This window comes from Indicator indicator, chromosome 25 (assembly GCF_027791375.1).
Source record: "Indicator indicator isolate 239-I01 chromosome 25, UM_Iind_1.1, whole genome shotgun sequence".
NCBI classification, from domain to species: Eukaryota; Metazoa; Chordata; class Aves; order Piciformes; family Indicatoridae; genus Indicator; species Indicator indicator.
Window position 1 is genome coordinate 12,470,252 of NC_072034.1, and position 18,315 is coordinate 12,488,566.

General features: G+C 46.3%; 1 protein-coding gene across 1 annotated transcript; it reads right to left on the bottom strand.

Annotated features, from left to right (window-relative positions):
• Positions 1–12,638: 12,638 nt before the first annotated feature.
• Positions 12,639–17,803, bottom strand: LOC128975373 (uncharacterized). Its single transcript, XM_054392234.1, has 6 exons — positions 17,678–17,803; positions 16,700–16,759; positions 15,888–16,019; positions 14,573–14,719; positions 12,926–12,986; positions 12,639–12,742 (listed from the first exon to the last, which is right to left on the bottom strand). The coding sequence occupies exons 1-6, from the start codon at positions 17,801–17,803 to the stop codon at positions 12,639–12,641; spliced, it is 630 nt and encodes a 209-aa protein (XP_054248209.1).
• Between the last annotated feature and the right edge of the window lie 512 nt (positions 17,804–18,315).

An 18,315-nucleotide genomic window follows, 5' to 3' on the forward strand; every position in this document is an offset into this window, starting at 1 on the left:
ACAAAAACATGCATTGACTTTTTGTTTTTTCCTAGATTTAGAAAGAGCATTTAATTTGGTCTAATATAATTAAGATGTTTTAAAAAAATCTAAACAAAAGCTAATCTTTTTTTTTCCTTCCTGTATAAAGCTGCTACAACCATGACAGTAATTTTGTGTAGGAAACGTTTGTAAAAGGGAATTTTTGTATTCACTCTGAACCTTACATGACTAGAATTTGGTTTACAGCCCTTTCAGAAACAATCAGCTTTTTTAACACTAGTGTCCTTAATGTTTTTTTTTCTTTTTTTTTTTTAAAGAAGAGGATGGGCCTTCAATTTCTGTCTACATTATTGTAAATAAATATAGTTTACAGTCCTCTTGGACAGTTTGTTTTTCACTCACGTCCTTAATGCTTTGTCTCAAAAGGACTCCTCGTAACTATTTGTATAATAAATACATCAGCAGATGTTCTGTTATTTTCTTTCTTTTTTTTTTTTTTTTAATAAGGAAAAACCAGACTGAAGAAGTCCAGAGTCAGTCAGTCAGGGTGGGGGTTGAGGTGAAGAAATTATGTAGCTCCAATGTCACTGTTGAATTTGGTGTCCAACATCTTGCAAGTCCGTAAAGCTTCGAGTTGTTCACAACCTGTAAATAAGAGCCCTCGTGTCACTCACGTTGTGTGGAAACACCATTTAAGTTAAGTATGTGATTTTTTGCCTTCAGCACTAAGCATGTTCCTAATGGTTCTGTCCTAAAGGTGGTGTGGTCACTAATGCAGGGTTCAGTGCACTTCCTGGCTTGCAGCGGTAATGTTCTGCCCACAGAGCTGGTGTCGAAAGTGCTGAACGCCTTGTCCGTGTGTTTTCACTTCACCCCGTTGTAAAGCTGGGGAGGGTGGGAGGGCAAGACACCAGCCTGGAAACCTAATAAACTGGCTTTGCCACAAACTGTTAGCACTTGTTTTCAATAATTACAGGGGGGAGTGATGATGTCATTCCTTACGGTAAGATCCATAACGTAAACTGTAAGGGAAGAAAAAGAGTCTCTAGTCTCAGCGCGCGGGGGCCGCGGTTTTGTGAGAGGCTGTCACAATACTTGGATGACTGTCAGCGCTTTCTTGCCGTGCCTCAGAGTTGTTTTGAAGCAGCTGGAGCACCCACTTGATGATTCAGAGGTACATTGGGGATTTATTTCAGCTTCCAGAAGACTGGGAAGTGGTACGACAGTTTGAAACCCAGGAGTTGCCGACCCTTGGATGTATGGTAAGGCCCTAAAGGAGGCTTCTTCATTACTCATCTCTTAGCTCACCTTCAGAAGTTAAAGCTCTGAACTTCACATACAGGTGGGACTTCTTTGGTATTTCAAAAGTCAGTCTTGCATGCTGCCAGAGACATGTGCATGCACGCAGAGTGAGGTTTCAGTTCCAATTAAGCTGGCTTTGTGGTAGACACCATAGCCCTCTCCCCCCTCTCAAAGCAGATACATTAACTAATGGTTCACTACTGTCCTATTCATGCTCTTCTTCTAGCTTCACACTTCATAGTGTATTAAAAACAAGAAGGTAAAACACCTTTGGAGGTGATTTGTGCCTTGAAAGGTTGCAGTCATCACTGCTCACATAGCCTGGTAATTCTACTGAATGAATGAAAGACTTTGTTAGGAATGAACACCTTGTGCTGTTAGACCCAGGGAATGACCAGAAGGCCTCTTGGTAGACTACCAACAGTACAATGCAGTCGTGAGCACTTGTGCTAGACTGCCATTAGCTGTTTCAGCAAACTGCTTAGGGAGGAAGCACCTTTCAAATTAGGAAAGCAAGGAGCTGACATAAAACCTCCAGATAGTCCTAGTATTCTTGAGGGTTTATGTCTTGTCTTCATCATGATGTTATAGCTAAGAAGCATCACAATACTCAGGGCTTTATGTGTACGCTTGAGGGTTTCTTTATGTCTCTTGTCTTCATCATGATGTTACAGCTAAGAAGCATCACAACACTCAGGGCTTTATGTGTACTGTAATCCCCTCACAGCAAAAAAAAAAAAAAATGCTGCTCCAAAAAGGGTCTGAAGTAGAGAGTCATTAAAGAATTTGAAAGATTAAATAACTCCATGTCTTGTCATCTTTCTCCAGCTTTATGAATCAGTCATTTTCAAAGACAGCTTTCCAGATGGAGTGAGAATAGATGAGAACCCCTAATGAATGTAGTATCCTTCTCTTAAAGCTTCTTTCATCTCTCAAATATGGCTTAATGACCTAAAACTTAGTTAAGCTCTGACTTTGATGGAAGGGAGTAATGTGGGAGCCCATAGAAGATTAAGATCAGTGCAGCCCTGCCTCCTACTCCCTCTTTGACTTTTACCACCTTCAGTTGTGGCTAATGGGGACCTTTCCCACCTGCAATCAACACAACTTCATGGAAAAAAAAATAAAACAGGCCAAAAAATTGCCCTCAAAAGTTCTGCATAAAGACAAAACTGATCAGTGTAATGCTTGCCTAGGGCTTTCATCCCTCTTGGACCAAAAATTGCTGGTTTTGTCTTTGTCTCCCATAACATTTGATCACACACTTGGGAGGGCAGCTCCTCTGTCTTGCAGCTGGCCACAGACTTATTACCTGACTCACCCTGTGTGACACAGCACCATTGTCACTGTAGCCTTGCACTGTTTCCCCTGCTTTTATCAATTCATTGGCAGTCATATTCTGTGTCCCCTCTCAGTGACTATTTTCACTTCCTCCCTCTAATGGTCTTTTTTTTCCTGCTTTCCAGGCCAGTGACCAATGATTCATAACACCTCAAATCCCAGCTAAAAAACAGAGCCATGGCATTTTAAAGTAACAGTCATAGGATCATAGGATTTTAGGGGTTGGAAGGGACCTCTGGATATCATGTCCAGGTCCCCTGCCAGAGCAGGACCATGGAATCTAGCACAGGTCACACAGGAACACATCCAGATGGGTCTGGAAAGTCTCCAGAGAAGGAGACTCCACAACTTCTCACATTGCTTTTAAATGTCAGCCTGGCTTCCCATGCAAAACCAACCTACAATCTCAGATCTATCATTGTAGATGACATTAGGAATTGGCATTATTCTAGGACTCAGCAGGAAAAAAAAAAAAAAAAAAAAAAACCACCCAGTTTTGAGTTTGAGGGTTGTTTTTTATCCCTCTGTTGACACTGGGCACCCAAAGGAGGCCTCTCATTCATCCCACTGAATGGTGCTGTCATCAGCGAGGGCTGTGAAGTGATATTGAGAGGGAAAGAATTGCTGCTGGTTTCCACTGACTGTGCTGGGATTTGCTGGGCTCTGTGCAGCCTCCCAGCTGCAGAATCAGCGTTGCAGAGGCTGACACCTATTGAAGCACTTGCTGAAGGCAGCTCCTTGTACTTCAGGAGGCTATTTCCAGAGCCCAAAGGCAGGCATGTAAGAGACACTCACTGAGGTGCATAATCCTGCTCTGTGCAGGGTTGTTTTCTGCCTTTTCAAATCACCAGATTGATGATAGAATACTTACCTAATCATTTAAAATTAATTAAAAGAAAAAAAATTCCCAGCAATACCAAAATGTATTTCAAGCAGCACATGATCTTCTACCCCTTCTGATCTCATCCCTGAAAAACAATCTGAAATTGAAGTAATGTGACTGAGAACTGAGGTAGAATGGTGATCACTGACCAGAGAGACAGCTTGTAGGTGCATCTAAGAGTGAGACCATCAGCAGGCTCAGCAGTGCACACCCTCTTTGTCTCAGTACCAGCTGCAGTGGTCCAGGCTTGGGCTGTGCTCACTTGGAGTACTATGTCCAGTCCTGGGCTCCTCAATTTAAGAAGGACATTGAGACACTTGAACATGTCCAGAGAAGGGCAATGAGGCTGGTGAGAGGCCTTGAGCACAAGCCCTATGAGGAGAGGCTGAGGGAGCTGGGGGTGTTTAGCCTGGAGAAGAGGAGGCTCAGGGCAGACCTCATTGCTGTCTACAACTACCTGAAGGGAGGTTGTAGCCAGGAGGGGTTTGGTCTCTTCTCCCAGGCAACCAGCACCAGAACAAGAGGACACAGTCTCAAGGGGAAGTTTAGGCTCAAGGTGAGGAGAAATTTCTTCACAGAAGGAGTGATCTGCCATTGGAATGTGCTGCCCAGGGAGGTGGTGGAGTCACCATTCCTGGAGGTGTTCAAAACAGGATTGGACGTGGCACTTGGTGCCATGGTTTAGTCAGTCATGAGGTGTAGGGTGACAGGTTGGACTTGATGATCTCTGAGGTCTTTTCCAACCTGGGTGATTCTATGATTCTAAAAGGCTGTTGAGTGCTTCTAGCAGCAGCAGCTTCACCTGCCCTCAGCAGACAGGCACATGGTGTTGAACAAATGTGCTGCACTTCCCTTCCCCACCTTCTGTTTTTGTTGGTTTTGGGGTTTTTTTGGGGGGGAGGTAGCAGAACTTACAACTTGCTCTACCATCAGGTGTATGGGACCTGGTGGTGGCAGCACAAAGAATTTAAAAAGAAGTAGCCTGTTCTCTCTTCTCCCAAATTAATGATTATAAGATGTGCTTTGGAGTAAAAAAAAAAAAAAACAAAAACAAACAAATAAAGGCCAGGGGGCTGCATGTTTTACATTCCTGTCTTGCTTGCATCTTGTTTTGAAACCTGCAGGGTGCAGCTGAGTCCCACCCTCTGTGTTTCTATTAAGAGATGGAGGTTGAAAGCAGACTTTGCTTACACCTTTAAAAACAACAACAAAAACCCCACCAGAATCTTCAGGTGGTTCCTTGCTCACAGAGAATCAAGGAAAAGTATTTGACAACACTGAAGAGCTCAGAGGGCCTCTCTCTTCTTTTATCTGCCTATCATAATCCATCTTTCTGTCAGGTCCTGGCTTGAAACTAGAAACTCTTTACAGCACTGCAGCCCTGCCTTTGTGTTTGAGTGTAAAAGCAGACCATTATAGACAGTCAGACCTTCAGCTTGGGAGATAAAGGTGATGTTGTTTTTTTTTTTCTTTTTACTAATACTAATATTTTTCAGCAGGGGATACACAGAGTGTCAAATCTAAAAAAAAAAAAAAAAAAGGAATAAGCAGTGTCTTTCTCACAGCTTATAAACAGACTTTCTGTTCCAGATGAAGTCAAACCCCTGAAAAACAGAGCAGTGTTGCATAGCTGTAGCCACAAGCACCCAAAATGGCAATGGTAGAATCACAGTAGAGTGGAGCCTTTGTTTTTCACACACAAACACAGAGGTGGTAAATAAAAGGGAACAGACAACTGGTATGAACATATGAAAAGTAACAGTCATAAGACCTTGATCTTAGCTCAGTACTTCTTCTTTTTTGTTTGTTTTTCACTGTTTGAAAAGGTCGCAGGCAGGAAAAAAAGGCTCTGTTGTGAGGCAATATGGTGAAGTCCCTCTTAATGAGTATTTTTAGTTACCTACTTCTAAAAGCATGATGCTGTGCATCTACATCACATGTCATAAAGCAGAGGCCATGGTTGAAGGCTGGTTTTGCTCTCCCATGGCCAAGTGGTCTACCTGAGCCTAGGCAGAGTCCTAGAGCTGGAGAGAATTGTCCTTCATCTCCATTATCCCCCACTCCCTGTGTGGCAGCAGGCTAACATGGGAATGCTGGTAATGTGCAGGCTCCTGAGTGCATTTTAAGCCCCCATTCTCAGCCTTCATCAAGGGGAAAAAAACAAACAATTAAATCATTAATGGAAGGTAATTATTCTGCTATGTGACTAAAAGTGTGGGAGGGGGCTCCAAGCTACAAGTAGTTGATGTTAGAGCAAGGGAATGTCTGTTATGTGCTGACCCTGCACTTAAGCTTGTTCCTAAGCATTTGGAGCATTTGGAGTTTTTTGGTTGTTTTTTTTTTTTTTTTGGCTTTTGGCTTAGTAAAACCTGCTCAGTTTTGCTCTCCACCCCCTGCCCACTCAGAGGACACCCTTCATCTCTACCTCACCAGCTCATGCCTCTCCTAGCATGGCTGATGCCCTTCCCCTGGCTGGGGCAAGCAGCCTTAATGCTCCCCAGTGGCTTTGTGGCCATAGCAGAAAGGTGGAGGTATGGGCTGATGTCCTTGGCTGCTCTGATGGAAAAGCTTGGTCACCCCTGCAGCCCTCACATCCACCAGGAAAACACAAGCTGCTCTGGGGTGTTGAGGTGCTGTTGTTCTTCTCCTTTGTAGTCTTCCATCCTCCAGTGCTTTGCTTGTTCCAGGAAGGGCTCACAATGAGAAAAAGATTGAACTGACCCTAAAAGACATGCAACAGCTTTTCCATTTACTTGAAGATATTTTTAACTCACTCTTAAATCAGAGGCAATGCAGGGCTCCTGGCTTCAGCAACTAAAGATTCAGCTGCAGATTAAAAAAAAAAAAAATTTGCAAATCAGAGGGGATTTTCAAGTTCCTGGGGGTGATTATTCATCCTGATTACTACCATGAAGTGCTAACTTCAATGCTGAGCTAATATCTGAGTCACTGGGCTGGTGCTGTTAAAAAGCACAGCACTGGCAGCCCTTGTGATTGGCTTCTAACTCTTGGATTTTTACAGGGGAAGGGCTCTTTGGTGTAGCAAAGACTTGGGGCAGTCAGGGTAGCTAGGCTGCCTGCACAGGGCAAAATAAGAGGCACAGGAGTCACTCCTGTGAGGTACAGTTTGGGGCAAAGAACTTGGCAAATGAGAACATCAGCCATCAATACCAACTCAGTGTCATGGCTCATAGATTCACAGATTATAGGATGGCTCAGGTTGGAAGGGACCTTAAAAGATCATCTAGTTCCACCCCCCTCACCATGGGCTTCCACTTTCCTTCCACTAGCCCAAGTTGCTCAAGGCCCCATTCAACCTGACCCAGAACATCTCCAGGGAGGGGGCATCCACAATTTCCCTGGGCAAGCTGTTCCAGCATCTCACCACCCTCACTGTAAAGAATTTCTTCCTAATCTCCAGACTAAGTCTGCCTTCCTCAAGCTTCCATCCATTCCCTCTCATCCTATCACTACAAACCCTTGTAAAATGTCCCTTTCCAGCTTTCTTGTAGCCCCCTTTCAGACCCTCCAGGTCTCTCTGGAGTCTTCTCCAAGCTGCAAGTCTCTCAGTCTCTGCCCACAGGCTGCTCCAGCCCTCTGGTCATCTTTGTGGCCCTCCTCTAGACCCCCTCCAGCAGCTCCATGTCCTTTTTGTGCTGAACTGAACACAGTACTCCAGGTGGGTTCTGATAAGAGCAGAGTAGGGGGGCAGACTCCCCTCCCTGGTCCTGCTGACCACTCTTCTTTTAATGCAGCTCGGTCTTCTAGTCTGGAGAAGAGAAGACTGAGAGGAGATTTCATAAATGTTTATAAATATCTGAGGGCTGGGGGTCAAGAGGGAGGGGACAGGCTCTGCTCAGGTGCACCCTGTGATAGGACAAGGTGCAATGGATAGAAACTACAGCACAGGAGAGTCCACCTCAACATGAGGAGGAACTTCTTCAGTGTGAGGGTCACAGAGCACTGGAACAGGCTGCCCAGAGAGGTTGTGGAGTCTCCTTCTCTGGAGACTTTCAAGCCCTGTCTGGATGTGTTCCTGTGTGACCTGTGCTGGATTCTATGGTCCTGCTCTGGCAGGGGGGTTGCACTCAAAGATCTTCAGAGGTCCTTTCCAACCCCTAGCATCCTGTGAGCTGTGATCATGTCCTGAAGAGGTGCAGGCCAAAGCAGTTGCTATTGTCACGGGAAAGCTGCTAGGGAAAGCTGGGAAAAGCAGTTTGCTTTGACAGGCTTTCCCTCTTCAAGGCAGAGCTAAGACCTAGGGCTTTTCCCCATAGTTATACACTGTTTGTGCTGGACAAACAGGAAATGGCATCTCAGCATGGAAAGGACCCATAAGGGTCAAGAAATCATGCAGGCTGACTTGAAAAACAAAATGCATGCTGTGCTCTGGTTGTGTTAGGTGGGGGGTTCTGCTGATTGTTGGGGGAAAAAAAAAAAAAGAAGAAACCCTTCCTCCTTTCAGCTGCAGGCCAGTGCCCCTTTCTGTTTTCAGAATGCATCTGTGTTTTGATTGATTACTAACTACAACTCCTGGCCTTTCCCAGCTCTTTCAAGGTTGTGCCTGCTCCTGCCCAACAGCTGGTAGCACCTCTGCATGTCCTGCAAGGTCCAGCAGCCAGCCAGAGAGGTTGGTGCAAGAAACTGCTTGTCCCAGAGCCATAGAGAGCCAGCAAATGCTTTGGGCAGAACCTCTGGATTTATCAAGCCAGATAATTCTGCTGTAAACTAGTATTCTTGGGGTAGCAAATGACTTACATATTCTCCTTAATGAGAGGCACTTCTGGAGTCATTCCCCACAGGAAATATTTTAAACCAGTTCATCTACCTCTAGTGAGGTTTGGCTTCATTTTTCAAGTACTTCTTGCTAGAACTGGCCAGGCTACAGAGCATGCAGAGATGTGTTTTGGCTTTCTTTTTTTCCTCCCCAGCAACAGAACAAGAGGACACAGACTCAACCTGTGCAGGGAGAAGTTTAGACTTGATCTTAGAAAGAAGTTCTTCACAGAAAGAGAGATTGTCCATTTGGATGGGCTGCCCAGGGAGGTGGTGGGGTGGAGATGTTTAAGAAAAGCCTGGATGAGGCACTTAGTGCCATGGTCTAGTTGATTAGTTAGGGTTGGGTGATAGGCTGGACTTGATGATCTTGGAGGTCTCTTCCAACCTGGTTGATTCTGTGATTCACTGTCTTTTGGCAGCAAATGGGAAAGAGATTTGTGCCCAGTAAGGCTGACTGCTTTCCAGTGCCCTGTCCCAGAGCCCCCAGCAGCACAGGGGAGGAACTGCACCAGTCCTGTATGTCTGGAGCTTGCAAACTGCCTTAAGGGTGCAAGTTGGTGAGCCCAAACCTGGTACCACCAAACAATGACCAGCACATACCACATGAGTCTGAAGCCCTTCACTTTATTCAATGAGGTTGAGGGGGGGAAAAAAAAAAAATGTTGCTGTCAGAGAGTGTGATGAGAGTGTGATGAGAGTGTTGGATTGCAAAGCTGCTAATAAAAAGAAACACCCCCCCCCCCCCGCAAAACAAACTAGTGGTCAAAAACATACCTGAAATGGTTTTTGTGATCCTCACAGTGAAGAAGACCCTGCCTTTCCCCCCCACTCCTCCCCCAGCACCTTCTAGCCTTTTCTGTGCAGAAGAAAGTGGCTTCAGCAAATACTTTGCCCTTAGTTGAACATTAACTCACAGAGCCAGCTTGCCTGATTAGCCTTCTGATTGCACCCTGTGATTAACTCTGCCCACTGCTAATGGAGAGGCTGGCAGCCTCTATAGCCCAGGGGTTTTGTGTGCTCTGCTCTGAGTGGCAGGGAATAGGGGAGCACTTGGCTGAGATCACTCATGAGAGAGAAATATTTTTGGATGTGGATGTGGATGTCTTGGCTTTGGCTTAGCACAAAGAGTGCTGACAGAAGGTGAGCACAACGTGCTTGTGGTGTTTGTGTCAGTTTGTTGTGTGGGGTCCCACAACCAGGGCATGTCAGAAGCGAGGTGCTGGTGGCTGCTCTGCTGAGAGCAGCAGTTTCTGATACACTCTAGAAAAGAGCTGGATGTTTGGCCTGAAGGAGCTCTGAAGCACCACCCCTGGATGTGTTTAGGGGTCCTTTGGATGTGGTACTTGGGGATATAGGACAGGGGTGAACCTTACAGAGTAGGGTTATCATTTGGATTTGGTGATCCTGAGGGTCTTTTCCAACCCGAAGGATTCTGTGATCTATCCTTCCTCCTCAAATTCCAAACTGTTTCCATTTCTTAGTGGTGAACCATAAGGTGTGTGTGACTAAGGTGCAGCACCCATGGGTGCAGGGTGTCTCAGTGCAGAAAAAGCTCTGGGCTCAGGTGGAACCTGGAATGTCTGGTTTTACCTCTGGGTTTTGCTTGCATTATTCTGCAGGCACTGTGCTGAGATGTACCAACTGCTACACCAAACTGCCTCCCTCCAGCAGCCATGGGACTTTGTCCACCTCAAAGGGGAACTCCAGCAGAGCTGGGAAGTAACAGGGAAGTTGACTCAGTTTCTGGGATCTTGCCAATGAGGAAAAGACTGTGGGGAACAAATGACAAATGAGGAGAGGCTGAGAGCTCTGGGGCTTTTTAGACTGGAGAAGAGAAGAGTGAGAGGGGATTTCATAAATGTTTATAAATATCTGAGGGCTGGGGGTCAAGAGGGAGGGGACAGGCTCTGCTCAATTGCACCCTGTGACAGGACAAGGGGCAATGGATGGAAACTCCAGCACAGGAGGTTCCACCTGAACATGAGGAGGAACTTCTTCAGTGTGAGGGTCACAGAGCACTGGAACAGACTGCCCAGAGAGGTTGTGGAGTCTCCTTCTCTGGAGCCTTTCAAGACCCATCTGGATGTGTTCCTGTGTGACCTGTGCTGGATTCTGTGGTCCTGCTCTGGCAGGGGGGTTGCACTCAAAGATCTTCAGAGGTCCTGTCCAACTCCTACCATCCTGTGATCCTGTGAGAAGGCCTTTTCTAGTGGAGATGCTGTGGACATCTGTTTGCATAACAAATAAAAATCCATCTGACTTCCAGCAGCAAAAGCTGAGGATGACACAAGCCAGGAAACGTCCCTGAAGATCCAGGCAGGCTCTGGGAAGGCACCGTAACCAGCATGTGGAGCAGGCCCCTAAATATAGCCCTGGAAGGAACACATCAGGAACACATTTTCTGCAGTGTTAACCAAGTAGAGGCAGTGACATTCAACTGGCATTCAGTTTCCAGCGATTTCCAGAGTGCAGCTGCCTTTTCCAGAGCTGCCTTTCTGTAGCAGCTGGACTGTCTACAGGTGATCTTGGGTGCTGGGGTTGTGGTTCTGATGCACCCCTGCAAGGACTGTGAAAAGAAATAATGGCCCTCAATGGCTTTAGAGCTGCTGCTGAATCACTGATGTGGTTTTATTCAGAAGCAGCACAGAGCATACTTCTCTTTTACACACCCATACTCCACTATCTGCTCTTAAGGCTATTTCACAGCCAAAGGAGTACTTCTCACATCTGTCTTGCCACATGTTTCATCTGGGAGTGTTAAAATGTTCAACCACTTTTTCAAGGCATTCTGATATAGGGTGGAGGTTTCAATGCATCTTCCTCTGCATCCAAGTCCTGGCAGAGGTCTGTCTGTCACTAGACACCACTGATAGCTTTCAGAGCTGGTCAGGAGGAACAGGCAAGGCTTTTGTGGGTCAGAGTTGTGCTGGGAAACCTTGATCTGCTTCACCTGCAGAAGAGCCATGGATTTCCCAACCCTCATCTCAGGGGTTCTCTTTCTGAGATGATGGAAGCAGTGCTGCATTCAAACAAGGACTAGTGACACATACTCTCTGAGTGCTTGCAAGACAATTTAGGGCCAAGGAAATTATCAGAGTGCTGGAGCAACTCTCCTGTGAAGAAAGGCTGAGAGTTAGGGTTGTTCAGCCTTGGAGAAGAGAAGGCTCTGGGGAGACCTTATTGTGGCCTTTCACTATTTAAAGAGGGCCTATAAGAAAGATGGAGATAATGTTGTTTTCAGCAGAGCCTGTTGGTTTCAAACTAAAAGAGGGAGATTCAGCCTAGAAATAAGGAAGAAGTCCTTTACAATGAGGGTGGTTCAGGTTGCCCAGTCCCCAGGTGGTGTATGCCCAGTCCCCAGAAACATTCCAGGTCAGGCTGAACAGGGTTCTGAGCAATCTGGTCAAGTTGCTGACTGCAGGGGGGTTGAACATGATGACCTTCAAAGGTCCCTTCTGACCCACACCATTCTATGACTCTGAATCTCTGACTGCTCTGTTCAACCAGCAGCTGAATTACACAATGGACCACCACAAACTGCCATGACAAGTTACAGAAGAGTATTTCTGGATGGAAACAATGCAGTGGCTGAGCAGTGTGTTTCAGCAAGAAACAACCTCTAGCAAGTTTCTCTTTTCAAAGGCAAAATTCTGGTTTAAACTAAAGGGGAATCAAAGCCACACTGGTCCTTCTGTTGGAGGAGCTGCTGCAACTCCAGTTTCTACCACGTTCTAGCATTGCACTTCAGCACTAAAACTGATTGCCCTGACAGGTGTACACCCCACAGAACTCACATTTTGACAGAGGTACCTGAATGGCATTGGCAAGGCTTCAGATCATAACCTTCACCTGATCCCATCCTTCCCAAGAAGATGAAGAAAAGCACTCTTAAGCTCAATAACAAAGTGGGCCCCCCATTAATCACATCATCCAGATAATTCAGTGGGTGAGGAGGAGAAATCAAAGGGGGAAAACACTTCACAATCAGTTTCTTTTAAAAATGAATTGTATTGAATGTTTAAATGCCTCAGGCTAGCACTGCTAGACAGACAGCAGGATGAATTGCAGTGGAACAAAACCTGATTTAAATACAAAAACCTGTAGGAAGATGATATGCCCACACTCCCCAGACGCAATGAGGTATTTTAACTATACAAAGCCTAAAAGTCCAAGAACATCTGCAGATCTTCCCCTTTGCACCATGACCTTTGCTGAATGTTGGGCATCCCTTCTTTGTGTGTTTATCAAAAGGCCAAGGAAAAGTGCAGAGCCATCTTTAAAGGGGAAGAACTTCTCACATCTGTCTTGCCACATGTTTCATCTGGGAGTGTTAAAATGTTCAACCACTTTTTCAAGGCATTCTGATATAGGGTGGAGGTTTCAATGCATCTTCCTCTGCATCCAAGTCCTGGGCTGGAAATCGATCTGGGCAGTTAAAAATTCTGCCCCCAGGGCCTGTGTGAGGAAGGAAAGAGGAAACCATTAAACCTGGTGTAGACATTTGCACAAAATCCTGGGTTTCTTTTGGGTTGGAGTTATTTTGGTTACCAGGATTTGAGCCTGGGATGTAAAAGTTACACAGGGTGTTCCTTTCACACACCTGGTGAATATCCAAACACATGAGGGAAAGCTACTCACTTTGTACAGCACAAATCATTTCCACAGCCTGGTTTTGGTCCTCACTAGGTTGCAACCATTCCTGTGAATGAAACAGGGCCATCAAAAAACCTCATCTGTGAGTTTATTCAAGAAGATATACCTCAACCCATTTTAAAGGCCTGGGGAATCCACTCCTAAGAAGTTTTAGTCTGAAAGTCTAAAGCAGCACTTGGTATCTTTAGCCAAGAACAGCTCCCTTGTAACCCTGCACCCACTAATTCCTTGCCAAATGGGCTGGCTGGATGAGCATTTACTGCAGCATCAGAATTACTTTAGTAGAGGAGTAGCTGGTATTTGCTGCACTCACTCAGACACAGTGTGTGCCCCATCACTTCAGGCAGAGTCCTCACAAATGAGCAGAAAAAGGAGGTCCTATGCTTCACACACAGCACAGAGGATACCTTTAGTATTAAATGTGTAGTTCTAGGGATCAGGCATCCTGGTTTGTAAGCACCAGTAAGTGTTAGGAACACTGTACCAGGAGCAATCATTGGTTTAAGAGTGAGAGAAGAAGGACCAGTTTCTGAAGAGAGCAGAAGTTTCTAGGAATTGGACCAAAGTAGCTTCAGGACTAATGGTTTGGAAAACGGAGATGACTTCTTCTAGGTCTTACACAAGACTGGAAATGAGAAGCAGGTAGTAAAAGGAAAAATATGAAAAGAATAAAACCTGCCTAACATTCACTCAATTCCTTAGAACTAGCTCTGGCTGACTGAGGCAGACCTGAGGTTAGAGTTCTAGAAGAGAAACACATCTCACCAGTTTCTTCCCCTCACACATTGCAGAATCACAGAACGTTAGGGGCTGGAAGGGGCTTCCAAAGCTCATCCAGTCCAACCCCCCTGCCAGAGCAGGATCACCTCTATACACACATATACCAAGCACAAATAGATGGGTGGCCTGGGCTCCTGTCCTGAAGGGTCAAACCCCCAGACAATGAGCTAAGCACCTGCAAATGTGCCCCTGGCCATGTCTGGATATGCCCCAACCCAGAGGTATAGTTATCAGGGTCCTGTGTTACCAAAGGGCATTAAGTGTCTTGGGACAGTATTTAAACCAGCCCAGAAGTCAGGCAGCTTGCCTTGTGCTCACCCAGACAGCAACAAGAGCAAAATGCTGCCCAAGTAGCAGCCAAAGAATCTGCTCTAGCAGACCAACAACTTCACCCAGGCCTTGCACCTGGACCAAGGCAGAAAGGGGAAAAGCTCCAAGGGAACTGAATCCCAGAAGAGGCTACAGCCCAGCGGCTGGGCACAAGAGAGGTCCTTAGCCCTCTCCGAGCCAAGGACTGCTCAAGTCACAGCCACAGCACCTGGGAAGATACCAGACAGAGGAGCAAGTGGTGAGTCCCTGGCCAGCCTGCCATGGAACCCCATTTGTGGGAAACCCACAGATGACAGCACCTGTATGTCCAACTTGAATTGCTGTACTGGAAAGGTTAGATCTGTGCTTCAATCATTTAACTGTCTTTAGATGTGGAGTGTAAAGCCCACAACTGAATCATTGAACCTGTGAATACATTTTGTCAATAAGCTACAGTGGTGTTTAAAGATACCACTGCCAGGAGATATTAATTATATAAAATATATAAAAATACACATTTTTTTATTACAGCTCCTCACTCACCATCCCAGTCACGCTGTCGTAGCAGGAGCAGCGGGGAAGGCTCCGACATCCCAGGTAAGCCATCCCCAGCACCACCACTGCACTGCAGACAGATGCAGCCAGCATGGCCACGTTAGCACCCTTGACTACTCTGTGAAGGACAAACTTCTGCCAGCAGAAAAGGAAATGGTCAAGACACATTGAAAAAGGGAAGCTCACCACCCCCCAAAAAGAAAAAAAAAAAATGACTGCAAGGTTCCCCAGGGAGGTGGTTGAATCCCCATCCCTGGGGGTATTTAAAAGAGGCAGAGATGTGGTGCTGAGGGGCATGGTTTAACACCAGACTTGGGAGAGTTAGAGAATGGTTGGGCTTGGTGGTCTTAAAGGTCTTTTCCAACTGAAACAATTCACAGTCTCACAGTATATCAGAGCCTGGAAAGGGACCTCAAGAGATCATCAGGTCCAACCCCCCTGCCAGAGCAGGATCACTTAGGGTAGTCTGCACAGCAATGCATCCAGGTGGGTTTTGAAAGTCTCCAGAGAAGGAGACTCCACAACCCCCCTGGGCAGCCTGTTCCAAGGCTCTGTCACCCTCACTGTAAAGTTTCTCCTCATGTTGAGGTGAAATCTTTGAGTTTGTACCTGTTGTTCCTTGTCTTATTATTGTGCACCACCAAAAAGAGCTTGGCCCCCAACACTTGACACCCACCCCTCAGGTATTTATAGACATTGATGAGATCCCCTGCCAGTCACCCTGCAATTGCATCATTATTCAGTGTTATTTAAGGGTTTTCTTCCTGTGCTCTGAAGAACAAGCCAAAAAGAGCAAGCAGCAAAATAAGGCTTCTGCTTAAATGTGAGACACCGTGCAACAGTGTCAGGTTTGGAAATGGCTTTAACAATGAGTAGAAACCCCAGGAACGTCTGTTCCTTTTCACACTGGATGTGAGTAATGTCTTCTTGCCTCACTGCACCTTGGCAGCTTGACATTTTGATTTGTTCTGCAATAAACTAATGAACAGCTTCACCCACCTGGAATGTCCTCCTCCCCACAGGGTTGTAGCAGATCTGAGGTACAAAAGGTCTAACTCATCCTCTCTGTTCAGCTTTACTCTGGGGGATATACTTGAATAGTAGCCAGTTTCAACCAGATGATCTTTAACTGTTGTAACTTTATCACCTGAGGTGCATGCCAGAAAGGATTCAAGCCCAGCAATTGCTGTCTCAAACCAGGCCGGGCCATGCATGCCAGCACCATGATTTTTCCCTGGCACAACCCAAACCCTTGCACACTCAGCAGCAGTTAACCTAACTGAGGAGGGTGTGTGTCACTTACAGTGTGGATAACATGGACTGGGAAAGAGCTCAGCTCCTCCTCTTCACCATAGCTCAGTGTGAGGGAGCTGTAAACTACAACAACGAGGATGGCAACACAAGAGGTTAGGGAAGCAACTATCAGCACATTCACCTAGACAGCAAAATTAAGGGAGAAAAAGAAGGGGAGCAGGAATTAAAACTATCCTCTGACAAATGAACACAGCTAATACAGACAAAATGCACTAACAAGCACTGTAGCCTTTGACCTCCCCATTATACTAACAAGTACTTAGTAGCAACAGTCACTTGGAAGCCAAACACAGAACAGTAAAGGTTTCCATGATACCAAATTTCTGAGCTACAAGTGAATCCTAAGCCTTAACCCTGGGTGCTAGCTAGACCCAAAGACTTTGTTGTTAGAGATCTTTTCCTTACAAACAATATTCACCTTTGGAGCTTGCATGGCTGGAGAGACCTACCTAGGACATGCAAGTCATTTAACTTTTGTCCTGTCTCAGTGTACACACTTGTAACAGGAAGGACCACCAAAAGCAATGCCTTCCAAAGCCAGCATTTTTACAGAGTTCTGCTTGTTACTAGAGCTCCTCTGCTGCAGCAGAAGGGGAGGCAACTCTGCATCCTCCTGTGGCTTAGAAATGCAGCAGCTTTTGGGAAGATAACTCTAGGAAATAAACTTTTAATCCTGCAGAAGGACCAGCCAGCTCATTCCCCACCAAAACAGCTTTTGGCTTCCCCAACAACATTTTGCCCCCACCCTGAACACACACAAACACACACACACACACACATTCCCCATCCCTCTAGGCTCACCAGAACTGGATTCTTTCTCTGAGAGGAGTACAAAGCCAGGACACCTGGGACTCCCATCACCTGTAGGGCACAAAAGGAGTTTGTAACTGGAAGTATCAGATTTGGATGATAAACTGCTACAGAGCAGATGAAAGGCCCTCACTTTCCAGGCTTGGATGAGAGCAGCTTAGGTCAGAAATGGAAAGAGAACTGCTGATTTCACTCTGTTTTCCTCTCTAACATCTCCTGGGGGCAGGACACTGCATGAAATACATCTTATCTACTTACTACCCCATGGCAGCAACCCTCTGACTGGCTTTATGGCTCTGGCCACATAATAAAACTGACTAGATAAGTCCAATTAAAGTGCTAAAAATGTACACTGCTCTCCCAAATCCTTATGCATCTCATAGATGAAGAAAGATATTACTGAAAGGAGATGGGCAGCATCTGCAGGGATGAGCACACTTCTGTCCAGCTGCCCTGTGGCACTGCTCAACAAATAGTGACATCAGAGCTAAGAAGAGTGGCATCAAGGGTATTCAGAGTGACATCAGGGTACTGAACACCACCAGCAAGTGAGAATTGCCCACTTCTCATTCCAGAACAGAGAATTAACAGCACTATGCTGTGGGACACACACCTAGATGTTCCTCTATCTGATGTGAAGATGAAGCATTCCACTCTTCAGTAGCCTCTCTGTGGTCACTATGCTTCTGCAAAATACCCTGCCACTAACCACTAACCACTATGCCCAGTTTTCTACCTGACCCAGCACAAATGTCTTTTATTCAGCTCCACCAGAGGGAAGTCTGCTTGCACTCTCTTGTCTGTATCATGATCTGGAAACTTTTCTTACCTGGGTTCAAAGCAGGCAACCAGGGAAGAGCTGGCAAGAAGTCCTGGCCTCCCTCCCACCCCTAAGCTGAGCACTAGGAGGTAGCAACGGGGAAAACCCACCACAAAAACAAAGCACAGAAAGTAACAGTGCAGCTTTACCATCCCAGCCCAGACGGGAGCTCTGGTTTTGCTCAGCTGAGACTCCGCTCTGAAAAGGCTTTCTACGAGCCCACTGCCGACGCACACCGTGCTGAGGGCTATCTGGAACAGCCCCAGCACGACCATGGTCCTCCGGTTAAAGAGGAAATACCGATAGCGATCCATCCTGCTCTGCCTCACGCATAGAGGCCCTGCTGTGGAGACTGGAGCACTGCAGCCTGGTCCTCCAGAACGGCTTCTCCTGGGAAGGAAGAAGAAGGGACAGGAACATCAGGACCTGTGGGACAGCAGGACCGCAGGTTCACCCAGAGTACAGAGGTCAGCTTGTCCTGGTTGGCATGAAGTCAGGGTGAGCAAAGGTGAGGCAGTGAAATCTCTCCTGCTGCTGCCCACAGGTGCCTGGGACACCTTTTCTGGGGATGAGAGGAGATGAGAGGCTGAGGCTCTTTAGCCTGGAAAGCAGAAGCATGAGAGGGGATCTTATAAATGCATATAAATACCTAAAGGGTGGAGGCCATGAGGAAAGGGCACCATGAGTGGTGCCCTGTGGTAGGACATGGGGCAGTGGGTACAAACTAGAACACGGGAAGTTTCACTTGAACTTGAGAAATTTCTTTACTTTGAGGGTGGCAGAGCAC